Genomic DNA, 13,623 nt, shown 5'->3' with positions numbered 1-13,623 from the left:
GAAGTTTGGACACCTTTCTCGGAAGTGGTCCAACGTTCCCTGAATATGCGTCCTGGTCAGTCTGCGCAGGTGACAATAGGTGGCGTGAGTGCTAGTTTGCCGTATTTTCCAACTACTGGTAAGTTTGAAATGTTGCTTTGATGTTTTTTTTGTGGTGGCCATTTTGTTTGATGTCATATTCGAATGGAGATGATGGAGTTGTTTCTTCAATCCTTGATGTTATGAGGATTGAAATTTTGTTGTCTTGTGAAGGCTGAGGAACTGTAAAATGTTTTTCAGAGGATCAAAAACCTTAATTTAAAAAAGTTTAAGTCCCTACGTGCCAATGCTGCCTTCTCTTTGAAGAGAAACGACAGAGTTGGCATCTTATGAGTTGTTTACACCTTTTTGTTTTCCTTTCCAGCTGTCACAAAGGCCCACAGTGGGCGAATGTCTCCAGTCCGGGCAAGGACCATGAAGGAATATGATCAGGTAAGTAATTTGTCATGTATCACCTTGACCCCATGGAGGTCAAGGTTACAGTTTGTGTCCTTGACCTTGGCAGCTTAGCGCGGCGTGTCCTTGACTGTGTCTTTATCCGTGCCCTATCTCGTCCCCATGATCGAGCTGCCAGATCCCCTCTCCCCAGGTTTGTCGTGACTTTGTAACGAATTTCGCCGAAGCGTTGATGTAAAAAGGTACAACTTGAAATCCGAAACGTGCAAGAAATCAAATAAATCATTCTGTCGCAACTGGACCTGTGCCAGTGTCATATTTGCTTACCAGTTCTGGTTCACGTCCCCCATTTAGTAACACCTGACCTGTCAATGTCAGCGATGTTCACCAGTGCAAAGTTGACAAGATGTTTGAATGAGATTAAATCTAGCTCAACCCAAGGTCTCTATACATTTCGATAATTTTGAGTTTCGAATTATTGATCGAAATTGGCTTTATTTATCTCTTTTGAAGGTATTTCTGGTTATAGATTTTCATATCAAGGTCTGTTGACCTATCAGTGTGAACTTCTGTTTCTGTACAATCGACCCTTTGTAAATTTGTGCTCTACGCACCCGTTTACCTGACCTTGCATATTTGCTTTAAAATTCCTACCACCATATCTGGCACGAATTTCGATATTTTGTACAATAATTATGCCAGATGCGTCAGAAATTCTTTCCAAATTTACTGAGGGCTTCTACACGAACCCTTTGTTCAAGAACAAGATTTAATTTGTTTTCATTTTCATGAATTTTTTCGGTCTTTGCTGTGGCCTTGTCACTAGCTCATATACCGAACTTTTTGGTCATGAGGGGGGGAAAAGCACTTCTTTTGTCTGCCATAACTCTGAAAATCGGACAAGGTATGCATGAAAGTCTCTATGATTGCCCCTCTATCTTGATTTATGCCGGCTTTCTTGGGGTTCCAATCGTTCAAGTAGGGCAATCTTCAACCACTTAAACAATTGTACCACTTTAGGGACCGTCCATTTGGTTTTTTCCATTGCCATTTACTTGAATTCAAATTCTTTAAGTTTTGGATTTAAGACGAGGTTAAGAGTGGGAATCTAGCTGAACGATCTTCCTTTTACCGATCATAAACATGTAAAGTCCATTAGACATCAAGATAATGGATGGAGTTCCAGAAAAGATTGAGTGCACTCTCTCAAATTCCCGTGCATCGACCACACATTGGCCTATTCGAAAAAAGATTTTGCATCATCGGTCATCCGCTAAGTCTAGTGGGCTTCTTACCTTAATAATCTCAATTAACTTTGAGCTCTAAACAAGGTGGATAATTAAACTTTTTGACTCAAGGAAAGCGGTGATCGGTGATCGATTCGATTTTCAATTGTGCAAATTTGATCCTAAATTGATTAAAAGTCTGTCATCATTATTTCGCCTTTGACAATGTCCGAGAGAAATCTTTTGTATTTTTGAAAAGTGAAAAAGAAACAAGTTGAAAAGTAAACAATTAAAGTCTCGAATTCTTTTAGTTTGAGAGGGCAGATCTTGGTCAAGTTGGAGGCGTCCATGCATCATCTTTTCAAACTTGAAAAACCAATTTAACCTATCCATTCTGTTGAACGATTGTTCCGTTTTCCGATTTGAATTATTTGAGGTCGGAGATTGAAGTTCAGGAAGGTTCCACCCAGAAGAAGATAAACACTGTTTGATTATTGACACTGGCAGACAACTGGATTTGAAAGAAAAAAAGCACGATTCTCAATTCAAGGGCCATTCTTGGGGTATTGGACGAAAAGATAGCATTTCCTAGGGTTTTATTAGTCGTCAAGTACCTCATATATACTTGTGAAGTTATTAAATCTAATACAGCACTCTCTTTGGGTCAAGGAACATGCCCTCCCTTCACGCCAAAATGCCTCTTTATGCACGGAAAGAAAAATATTTCGTTTTGACATTTGCGACACCCTCAATGACAGGACCACTTGTAGCGGGTTCACTTAATCACAATAATTCTTCAGCAAACTGTCAAATCGTATTTGCGTTAAAATTGAAAGTTTATCCAACAGCTTTCTCAGATAACAGCAAAACTGGTGTTAGGACTTCTGCGTGAGGAAGCTCTGAGTTCATTTCGAGTGCGGACTGGAAGGGCAGGAAACTTGATATGGCTTCTTGACGAAAATTTAAGCCATGGTGTTTCCCCAGAAAAAATAGCGGGTGATTTCAAGGACAGGTCATGCCAGGACGTACCCTTGGGCGTAAAAACAATTCTCAGTAAAACCTATTTCACCAGTGGATAAAGTGATACAAGAGAAGTGTCTATTATAATTGTGATTTGGCCAGAAGACACCACACGCGCTTGAGAAACTCGTTATTACGCGCGATAAGTTTTAATTGACGGCAAATTTCAAGTGCAGAACTTTGATCATTGACTAGCGTCAGAGGGACAGTCTGGGTTGGGAATCCCTAGGACTGGTCTTCTCAAAGTTTAATTGGATTTTAGCTACGAAATCCAAATGTACCTTTCTCTAATATGTACCACGAGTAGTTTTCTACACTGTAGGGGCTATAATTGTATCGTGGCTAGAATTGTACCACTTTTCCTTACTTATTTGTCGCATTACAGCTTCTGTCGGCCTCGACTGAGTTGTCTGGCAGCCTCCGTACGAAAGTCATAGAGGTATGGCGCTTTGAGATCTCAGAAATTACTGTTTATTCGCTACCCAACAACCGGCCAATAATCTAACCTCGTTATGACCCTTTCGACCCTAATGTCACAACACACTATATTGGTATCAATATAAACTATAAACAAGTTTCATTGTTGGAAATCTGTCTGTAAACAAAATAATGATTCTACACAGTTTGTTTTCCTTGCACTTTAAGAATTAAAGGGACACTGTCTTTTGTATTAAAGGGACACATGTTTAATTGGCAGCAAAATAATGTCTGCAAGTTGACCACTGTGGTCAAGTGGTGGATGCATAATGCATGCATTGTTGCTCATGTCCACAAGTGGAATGTCTGCAAAATCCATCTGTCCACCAATCAAATTGCTTCTTCACATCATGTGATATGTTTTTGAGCCGAATCATCTTTTTTGACTGGTTACTATTTTGTTACATTAGACTACTGTCCCTTTAAGTGTTATTGACCCCTTCCTATCATATTGACTTTAGCCATTGGTAAATTTGCATAAAATTTAGCCACAGTTTGTCTATTTGTTGAACTATTTTGGTAATGTAGTGAAATCAAAACACTTGAGATCTCGTTACTGTGTTGCGATTATCTTTGTTTTCTCTTGTTTATTAACCCTTTACGTGTAACGCTCCACAAATATAGGATTCATGCAGTTGCGACCTGTGATGATTATCGCTGCAATGAGTGACAAAAGATTGCTTGTCTGCAGGTGAAACTTGACACATTGCCGGGTTTGATTTTCATCACCGGTCGCCGCAGTGATGGATTATTGTTGCAGTCGCGTGCAATGACCATTGCAAACCAGAGATTTTTGTCTTGTGCGATAATTATTGCAGGTCGCAGTGACAAAAATCTCATGTTTTGTGGAGCACTTATTGTGGATTCAGGCAATTATCAAAATTGAGAGAAACTAAAACCAGTGATGCTGATAGGTGAAAATAAATAAAGTTTTTCGCACAATGTTATGTCACTGCACCATGTTCTGTTCAAGTTTTCGCACATTTTTGCGATACACAATTTGTTTGTGAGTAAACCGATTGAGAGTTTGCAGGTATTAATGAATTCACATCTCTTTTCAGCAAATTGCCGACTTAAAAAAGGAGAACTTTAGCCTCAAGTTGAGGATCTACTTTCTGGAGGAGAGAGTCCAGCAACAGTTTGATGGAGACAGTGAGGCATTGTTCAAGACGGTAAGATTTTCTTGAAAAATGGCAATAAAATCGTATGATTAGGCAGCGACACTTAATTGTGATGACACGGCATGATTTTCGTCTCAGCACGAGACTAATGGAACGTCACTCGAACTAATCATACCCTGACATGAAGATAACACGTTACAAATTATAGGCCTTTCTAACATTCACAGAGGGATGCCACGAAATTTATCACATTTGCATACCAGACGTCGATTGGGGGCTTTAATTGACTAAAAGCTGCAAAGTGCATGTTTTTTTATCCCGTTTGTAGGAGTCGTTAGGACAATCTGTTCTTGATTCGTTGATGTTTCTAAGTGATCTTATTTTGCGGTACTTCGAGCTGAAAGGGAAGCCACGGGAAGTCCTCTAATATACCATTTAATACTCAATTCAAAATTGTTGTCGACCTAACATAAAGTCAAATTTGATCAATTTATGTGACCGAACGGCCGATAACTTTTTAGCTCACCTCTTAGGAGAGGTGAGCTTATCCCATACCGTGGCGTCCGTCGTCCGTCGTCGTCGTCGTCGTCGTCGTCGTCGTCGTCGTCGTCGTCGTCGTCGTCGTCCGTCGTCGTCCGTCGTCCGTTAGCAGGGCACGTTTCGTAACTGTTAGAGCTATTGAGTTGAAACTTGGTACACATTTACCCTTATGTAATGACACCTTGGAGACCAAGTTTCGGTCCGATTCGTTTCATGGTTTGGCCACCAGGGGGCCAAACGTTAAAAGTGAAAATATGCAATATCTCCCTTAATAGTAGTCGGGAAATTTTGAAAAAAATATGGTAGGTACTTCTAGCAAAGGTGCATCATATATCCTCCGGGTTTTTGATTTGACCTCCTTTTCAAGGTCACAGAGGTCAAATGGTGTAAATTGGCCGTTAGGATGTAACGATGGCACGTTTCTAAACTGCAATGACTATTGATACCAAATTTGGTACACATTTACCCCTTAGTCAGGTGATCTCAGGGACCGAAGTTTGGTCCAATATGATTCACCACTTGACCACCAGGGGGCAAAATCCAAAAACCTTAAAAATGTGATTATTCCTAACTTCTTGCCCGATTGCCACCAATTTGATATCATGGGTACATCTAACCACCATACAGTATATGTCACATAGGTTTTTGATTTGACCTTCTTGTCAAGGTCACAGAGGTCAAATGGCGTAAATTCGCCGTCAGGCCGTAACTATGGCACGTTTCTTAACTGCAATGACTATTGATCACAAATTAAGTACACATGTACCCCTTGGTCAGGTGATCTCAGGTACCGAAGTTTGGTGCAATCTGATTTGCCGTTTGGCCTCCAGGGAGGGGGCCAAATCCTAAATTCTTCAAAATGCCATTATTCCTAGTAATGACTTGCCCGATTGGCACCAATTTTATATCATAGGTAGATCTAATTCTAACAACCATTTAATGTGTCACCCGGGTCTTCTTTGATTTGACCTACTTTTCAAGGTCACAGAGGTCGAATGTACTGTAAATTGGCCATTTTGGGGAAATTGTAATTGCTTGGACCTACATCAAACCTAACACTACATGACACAATACCATGCTCTTTATCCATCTTTCCTCCACATGAGGTGAGCACAATGGCCCTGGCCATTTCATTATGCGAACGTTTCTGCATTCTCGGAAGTTTGGCGGAATGATTTGCTTGGGTATCAGGACCCTATCCATGCATTTTGGCGTATAACTCATAACTTCAATTTAGACAATCGGTGACAGATGAAGTTGCTGATGCAAAAAATGAAGGAACAGCATTATGATAGAATATCATTCATGGCCACACTGGTCAGAAGTCGGTCGGTAATTGCAACAATGCTTTTACTAATAGTCTCGTCTGAAGATCAAGCCACCAGACTCCCAACTAAAATGTCGTGGAAAAAAGCACTCTCTGTAGAGCAGGATCAGATGGAGACAGCCTCATTCTGTTTTGGTTTCATTTCGATTTGTAATCGTTCTTTTATGCTTTTAGGAAGGGGACTTGTATGCGCAGGTACCCAATGTTGTTAACGTGATATTTTAGGGTGTCCACGTGTTTGGTCTTGAAGTTGACAATGATCTCGGTTTTTTGCACAAGTTTTGATGGATTTGAAAGTTTGCTCTTACCAAAGTTGCAGGGCACAGGTGTTTTCCATTTCGAATTGTTTGTTTATTTATCTTTGAACAATCTCTTTTGTGCCACCTGTGAGAGGTTGATTCCTTTATATTAGCAAGAGGTTGGCAAATTGTGGCCAATCTTAAAAAAAAACTTTTCTCTTTTGTTTAAAACGCTATATCATATCTTTATGACATCTTCACTCCGCCAGAAAATTGCCGGAGATCTGAAAAGATGGCGAGCGAATGAGATTGATTCCTCTACCCAGAGGTTGACAACATTTTAAACATTTGTTTTATCTGTTTGTTTGAGATGCTACATAAAAGATAATCTGACTATTTTCAGAACATCAACCTGAAAGTGGAGACAGAAAGCATGAAGAAGGAACTTATGGATAAACAGGAGCTCCTCAAGAAAGCCTCGTAAGTTGCAATTGTGTGTGAGTGCTGGGGGAGGGGTGGGGGCTGGGCTCTGGTGGTAGGGGGAAGGGGAGGATGACTGAGGTGAGTGGGAGCTGAGAGCATGAAGGAGGTGGTGACCAACAGGAGCTCCTCAAGAAAGCCTCATAAGTTGCAATTGTGTGTGAGTGCTGGGGGAGGGGTGGGGGCTGGGCTCTGGTGGTAGGGGGAACGGGAGGGTGACTGAGGTGGGTGGGGGCTGAATGCATGAAGGAGGTGGTGACCAACGGGAGCTCCTCAGGGAAGCCTTGTGAGTTCCAATCGTGTGTGAGTGCTTGGGGGGAGGGATGGTGGCTGGGCTCCAGTGGTAGGGGGAAGGGAAGGGTGACTGAGGTGGGTGGGGGCTGAAAGCTTGAAGGAGGTGGTGTCCAACGGGAGCTCCTCAGGGAAGCCTTGTGAGTTCCAATCGTGTGTGAGTGCTTGGGGGGAGGGATGGTGGCTGGGCTCCAGTGGTAGGGGGAAGGGGAGGGTGACTGAGGTGGGTGGGGGCTGAAAGCTTGAAGGAGGTGGTGACCAACAGGAGCTCCTCAAGGAAGCCTTGTGAGTTCCAATTGTGTGTGAGTGCTGGGGGAGGGGTAGGGGCTGGGCTCTGGTGGTAGGGGGAAGGGGAGAGTTGAAGTTACTGCCTCAGAAGGAAACAACAGACTGAAGGAACTCGACCAACTTCTCTTGAACTTTTACCTCCCATGTTTTCTGGCAGCACTGCTGCGTCTGATCCTCGATATAGCTGATCAACCATGCTACCTGATCGCTGGATAATATTTCTAATCGATGCGTTATTTACGCTAAACACGCCTGCAGCTAAACGTTTGTGATAAGACAGATATGTGGATTAGCGGGGTCGCTATCACCTTATTGATTCGGTCAAGCTGCGCTATTTAAAAGATATCGAGCGGTGCTATTTGACACTTGTCTGTTAATAGCAACGTCAGGTGTTGTTCTCTTGATCGTAACGCTAATCAATTTGTTTGCTAAAAGCGGCCTGCTGTGACGCAAACAAAGGAGTCTTCTTTTGACCAGCGCTGTGAATGAAATGTTATCTGATGTAACAAACACTACGGAAGATTCTACAACAGGCAGAACAGTGCTGTGCTACCAGCTGGTGTCCTTGAAACTGCTCAGAAATATGAATGAGAACGGGGCCGTTCAAAACGCCCCATTTTGTGATGGGTTCCTTTAATGTGAGTTGATATGTGCAAAATGACATGTGTGACATGTTCAAATCAAGAGCCGGGAAACGTTGTTTCCAATCCGCGGTTCGGTCTGTTTTTGTCAGTTCAAGATCAAAGAAACCCCCTTCCCCAGTAATTGATAAGTAACTGCTTTAGAGCACGGGCCTGAATCACAAGCGATTTCTTATCCCCCTCAATTTTACTGATGAGGTGCCCAAAGTGAATCATTGCCGTCTCAATTTCAAATTACAGTCATGCCATGGAAAGTCTCGCCACGCAACACCAGGTAGAAGTCCAACAGATCCGCGAACAGCTTGAGCGAGACTCTGGGCACCACATGACGGAGTTGGAGGACAAACTGCGCATCAGCGAGAAAGATTGCTACAGGCAGAAACAATCGCTGGACGAGGCTAACTTGCGTCTACAGGAACTTGAGCGGTCGAATAAAGAATTGCTTGATACCATCGAGTCCCAGGTTGCACAGGATAAACAGGACGAGGTTGAGGTATGTTTCGAGATAAGTATTCGAGAAAGGTTTTGAACGATGATTGAATTCGTCAGACCGAACCGCGGATTGGAAACAACGTTTCCCGGCTCCTTCGAACAGCATAGAGACCTCATTAGAAAAACTGTTAAATTTTGAAATCCGTATCAATGTTCTTTGGCAGCAAAGTGGCCAGGTCTTGGTACACTCCTGTTGGCGTTTTACAAAGTAGCGTCTGTTGAGAATGGGGCTTAATCGAGCACCCTCAACCCTTCAAGGCGTCACTGTAGTGTACTGGCTTGGACTCAAGTGGTCCCTGGTTCGAGTCCCATAGCCATTGCAAGACACTAGCTGAGCCTGTCTGTCTAACTTTCCTTACTTCTGCATTTGGGTGTATAATTGTGTAACGGTCAGAAATGCAAAGATTGCAGCGCAGCGATTATCAGACATCTTGGTTTATGGCCCATCTCAATCTTGTGATTCAGAATTGTAATTCTATCCTCTAGGAAAAATACAAAGACCTGCTTTCGGACCGTGATCTCCGCATAGAAGATCTAGAACACCACCTGGAGGAGATGGAGGTCAAAGTCAAAGATCTCGAAGTCGAGAAAGTGGAGACGTTGAAGAATCTCCAGACGCGCATCTCGGCGTTACAGAATGATATGCCGGCCGGTTCCGAGGAAAAGGTGGATGCTGAGATACAGACAGCAGAGTTGGGTTATGCGCGGGAGGATAGCCGGGATGTTGCTGATGGTGCTAATGAGAGTAATGCTCAGAATAAGGTATGTGATGGCCAAGTTGGAGCCAGAGCTTGGCCTTGTACCCCTGGGGCAGGATGTAGCCATCTGGGTGCAGGATCTGTCCATCTCCAAAGTTTACTCAGAAATGTTGGCCATCCCGCTCTGACCCCAATTTGCTTTCTGACAATAGGATGCACTGTCGTACCAGACTCCCCTAAACATGTCGCAAAAGTATGGTACATAATGGGCACTGTTGCTAAAGCAGTGTTGATAGCAAAGTTTACTTAGCGATGTTGGCTAGTTCGGCGTGTTTGTATTGTACTCAGGCGCTAGGATTCTGTTGATCTTGCTAATGATAGATTGATTGTTTTGCAACCACGAATGTTAGCATAATCAGGCCAAGCCAGTTGGTTAATTTGTATCTTTGACATCCTGGTGATTCCAGCAGGTTGCCAACTCTGATTTCGTGTCAGCAAATTGTTTTTCACCATTTTCGTCGTCTCTTTTACCCAGGATGCAGTAGAAGAACACCGACGGAAGGTCGAAGAGTTGGAGGTCGTCCTCGATCAGTTGACATCGGAGCTCTCGGAGAAGGACGGCACGCTGGAAAATTTGGAAGAAAGGTTAAAAGATCGTGAAAAGTCAATCAAGGTAAAATCAATCTTACTTTAGAACGTTACTGTGAGGGCTTTTATATTCAGGTAAGGGGTGTCGGAGTAGAGGAATGGAAACATCGTCACCTGAGATCCCAGGTTGGTTAACGATCGGTCTCAGTATACTCGTGTGTTAGAGAGGCCAACCCTCTTTGAAAGTGTAGGTTTCCTCCTACAGTCTAAATCGCTCAAGTGTTGTCTAAAGAACCGATATTGATCCTGAGCACTTCCAACTTTTGCCCATTTAAACGCCTGGGTGGAGTATTAAGGCATGTCAGAAAGAACTCGAATTTGGCAGAAGGCAAAGGAATGCCTTTACAGTCTGTATAAATTGATTTCAACCTAGTTTCGATGTCTTGTTATTGCAGGATCTTCAGAATAAAGTGACGCGAGCAGAAGAGGACGGCCAGCAGTTGAAAGAAAGTGCCCAAAAGAAAGACAAAGCCATCCAGGGCTTGACGCTGGCTCTTCATGGGAAAGGCACAGAGGTAAAAGATCATTCCCCGAGCGCAGATCCGAACTCTATTTATTGATGTTGTCATTCCGTCCCTGTTTAAATTGGCGGCCATTGCCTCCAAATGGTCAAGAATGACAAGAATTTTAGAGGCTTCCAGAGTCACGCGGAAGTTTTTGACGTGGTTGAAATAATGCTTTTAAACGTTTTGGTCGAAACTGTTCCATTTTAAACAACAAGTTTTTTGACTCAAACAAAGTCTATGTATTTCCTTACCGCAGTTGGATAAGTTGTGCGAGAAGATCCAAGAACTCGAGGGCAAGCTGACCGCGGCCAAGGCGGATCTCCATCGTCATCACATGTCTAAGTACCAGGATGAGGAGCAGGTCCACCAGAAGCTGAACGACCGCGAGGGCGAACTTGCAGAGCTCGAGGCGCAGATGAGGAAGAAACAACTGGAACAGGAGGTACCACTCTATGAGCGTTAAACCTTTTTCATCACCCCGAATACGTTTCACGTGTAGTAACTAACAACGCTGGCTCGTTAAAGTAGGAAAATTCTGTAGCATGGCCTCCCCTTCTAAGTTCTCTACAAGTCTCGATTCGGAATCGTTTCTGACTTGGGACACTTAATCTAATGGTGTTTGTGTGACATTTTGTAGCAGTGCAGAAGAAAAACTTATCACCTATGGAATTACTGCACCGCACTCTTCTTCTTCTAAGCATTTGATGTTCTTTTTTATGGCTATACCACAGAACCAGCCCTATGTCTCTGATAAAACATGGCTGCGGTCTCTTGTTCCTCTGACTATTCGAGTCGTATTGAGTGCAGACGGACAGAAAAGAGGTGACTGCAATCTTTCGTCTCAGGACAGGCCACTGCAGACCCAAAACCCTCTCTTGTTCCTCTGACTATTTGAGTTGTATTGAGTGCAGACGGACAGAAAAGAGGCAACTACCATCTGTCATCTTAGGACAGGCCACTGCAGACCAAAACCCTCTCTTGTTCTTCTGACTATTCAAGTCATATTGAGTGCAGACAGACAGAAAAGAGGCGACTGCCATCTTTCGTCTTAGGACAGGCCACTGCTGACCCAAAACCCACCTCAAGAGGATGAACCAGGCCGAGTCTGAACGGTGCCAGTGGAACACATTAGATCAGACACCAGAGCATGGTGGTCACCTGTTTTCCGTCCATCTGCACTCAATATGACTCAAATAGTGCATCAGAAAATTTGATTCAGAGGTGACATTTTCTTTATGTGTAACTACTAAGCAAGGCTTGAGTACAAGGTTAATCTAATGGTCTACAAATGTCTACATGATTACGCACCAAAATATCTTGCAGACTGCTTAGAAGTTTACAAACCCTCACGCTCCCTGCGATCAAGTACAATGGGTCTGTGTAAGGAAGTCCGCACAAACTGGGTGATAGGCTCCTCTGCATTCGCAGTGGCGGGACCAAAGCTATGGAATGAGCTTCCAAATAGTGTTCGTGGCCAGAGTACCCTGGGTCGTTTTAAAACTGCACTAAAAACTCATATTTTTAAGAAATTATTTTGAATCCTTTGCACGTTTTCTTTAGTAATGACTTTTATTCTATCATGTAATGTTATGTTTTATTATAAATTGTAAAGCGCTTAGAAGTTTTAACAACGTTAAGCGCTATAAAAATGTTTTTAATAATAATAAATAATAATACTTCACAAGCACGTCCTCTCAACGACAATGTTCTTTCATCGACAGAGATTGGAAAAGGCTGTTTCTCGGAAGGAGGCCGAGCTGCGTGAGTTGAAAGAGAAGGTCGTGCAACTTGAGGAGGCCATGCAGCAGAGTGAGCAGACGTTACAGGTATGTTGGAGAACATCATCTTTTCGGATCTTGGCTGAATATTTTTTGAACAAATTGAAGAAATTTTGTTCAGATAGTTTAGATGATCAAGTTCTCTTCAAAAATTTAGCCAGCCAGAGACGGGTTTTCTCAAAACCTCGATGACGCCTTGGTTTGTGATGAAATGTTGTGTATATTTCCAGGAATTGAGCGATAAGCTTCAAGACGAGAAACAGATCAGCAAGAGGCGTGTGGAGGACCTGGAGAATCAGTATCAGGGCGCGGTCGAGGACAGCCAACGCCAGCTGCAGAGCAAGGATAAACTCGTCCAGCAACTGACGAAAAGTCTACGTGAGAAGGACCAGCAGCTCCAGCAGTATATGGACATGGTCCAGGAGGCGTCCAATAAGGTATGCTCGCTCGGAATCGACGCGGGGGAAATGACGCATCACCAATATATTGCACTCTGACATCCCTTTCTGCTAGACTGAGCTCATCGAAAATGATGTCACTCAGAAAATTGATGTTGATCTGACATCATGTTATTATGATGTCAGATTGATGTCAGAATCGGACTGATATCAGAATGACGTCATTCTAACAAGATGTCATTCTGACATAGTGGATTTTCTGTGTGTAGTGTTTGCATGAATTCTAATGCTCTGTCAGAATTACACTCATCAAGCTCACAAAAGAAGTAATAACTTAATACATTCCATGTAATCTTTCATTATAGTCTGCCTTGTCTATAGCACTAGCGATGGTAGCTCACCTAACTTTTCTAACCTTCTCTTAGCCTTACACGGAAAACAAGGACCTGATAATCAGCAACTTGAGGGAGAGACTCAAGGAGAGGGAGAAGGCACTAGAGGTAGAGTAGATTACCTACCCTCACTATTTGTATTGCTCGGGGGCAGATAAGGGATGGGAGGGGGGCGGCTTAATTAGGACCTGATAATCAGCAACTTGAAGGAGAGACTCAAGGAGAGGGAGAAGGCACTAGAGGTAGAGTAGATTACCTACCCTCACTATTGGTATTGCTCGGGGGCAGATAAGGGATGGGGGGGTGGCTTAATTAGGACCTGATAATCAGCAACTTGAAGGAGAGACTCAAGGAGAGGGAGAGAGCTCTGGAGGTAGACTAGATCACATAACTATCAGCATCACACTGCATGTAGGTTCTACCTAATGTGGCATTCAGAACTGAAATATTTAGATTGATGGCCTTTGAAGTGAATGTGGAGAAACAGTTCCAAACTTGTTGTGTAACAGCTGGTCCTCCCAAAATACTGAGTTAGTGCTAGTTGAAAAAATTCTGATTAAAATCAGTGTTATTAGGGACATCAAATAATTTGATGAGCAAGGTATACATTCATTGACGATCTATTC

At 43.1% G+C, this 13,623-nt stretch overlaps 1 protein-coding gene across 12 annotated transcripts in view; it reads left to right on the top strand.

The window, feature by feature from the left end:
* LOC135501931 (myomegalin-like) overlaps positions 1 to 13,623 on the top strand; it is a 62,152-nt gene that overhangs the window by 15,939 nt on the left and 32,590 nt on the right. For 10 of the 12 annotated variants that reach the window (XM_064794383.1, XM_064794379.1, XM_064794382.1 and 7 more), the window contains 11 exons: positions 404 to 471; positions 4,220 to 4,330; positions 6,789 to 6,865; positions 8,326 to 8,578; positions 9,064 to 9,339; positions 9,811 to 9,948; positions 10,319 to 10,438; positions 10,686 to 10,871; positions 12,151 to 12,255; positions 12,438 to 12,644; positions 13,031 to 13,105. In XM_064794383.1, coding sequence (XP_064650453.1) covers positions 404 to 471; positions 4,220 to 4,330; positions 6,789 to 6,865; positions 8,326 to 8,578; positions 9,064 to 9,339; positions 9,811 to 9,948; positions 10,319 to 10,438; positions 10,686 to 10,871; positions 12,151 to 12,255; positions 12,438 to 12,644; positions 13,031 to 13,105 — 1,616 coding nt within the window. Of the gene's footprint in view, positions 1 to 36; positions 119 to 403; positions 472 to 4,219; positions 4,331 to 6,788; positions 6,866 to 8,325; positions 8,579 to 9,063; positions 9,340 to 9,810; positions 9,949 to 10,318; positions 10,439 to 10,685; positions 10,872 to 12,150; positions 12,256 to 12,437; positions 12,645 to 13,030; positions 13,106 to 13,623 lie in introns of those variants that run through there. The other 2 variants (XM_064794377.1, XM_064794378.1) reach the window with 2 other exon arrangements.

The sequence above is a fragment of the Lineus longissimus genome, chromosome 17 (assembly GCF_910592395.1).
Source record: "Lineus longissimus chromosome 17, tnLinLong1.2, whole genome shotgun sequence".
Classification (NCBI taxonomy): Eukaryota; Metazoa; Nemertea; class Pilidiophora; order Heteronemertea; family Lineidae; genus Lineus; species Lineus longissimus.
The sequence above is the reverse complement of the archived record's forward strand: the minus strand, read 5'-3'. Positions and strand labels throughout refer to the sequence as shown.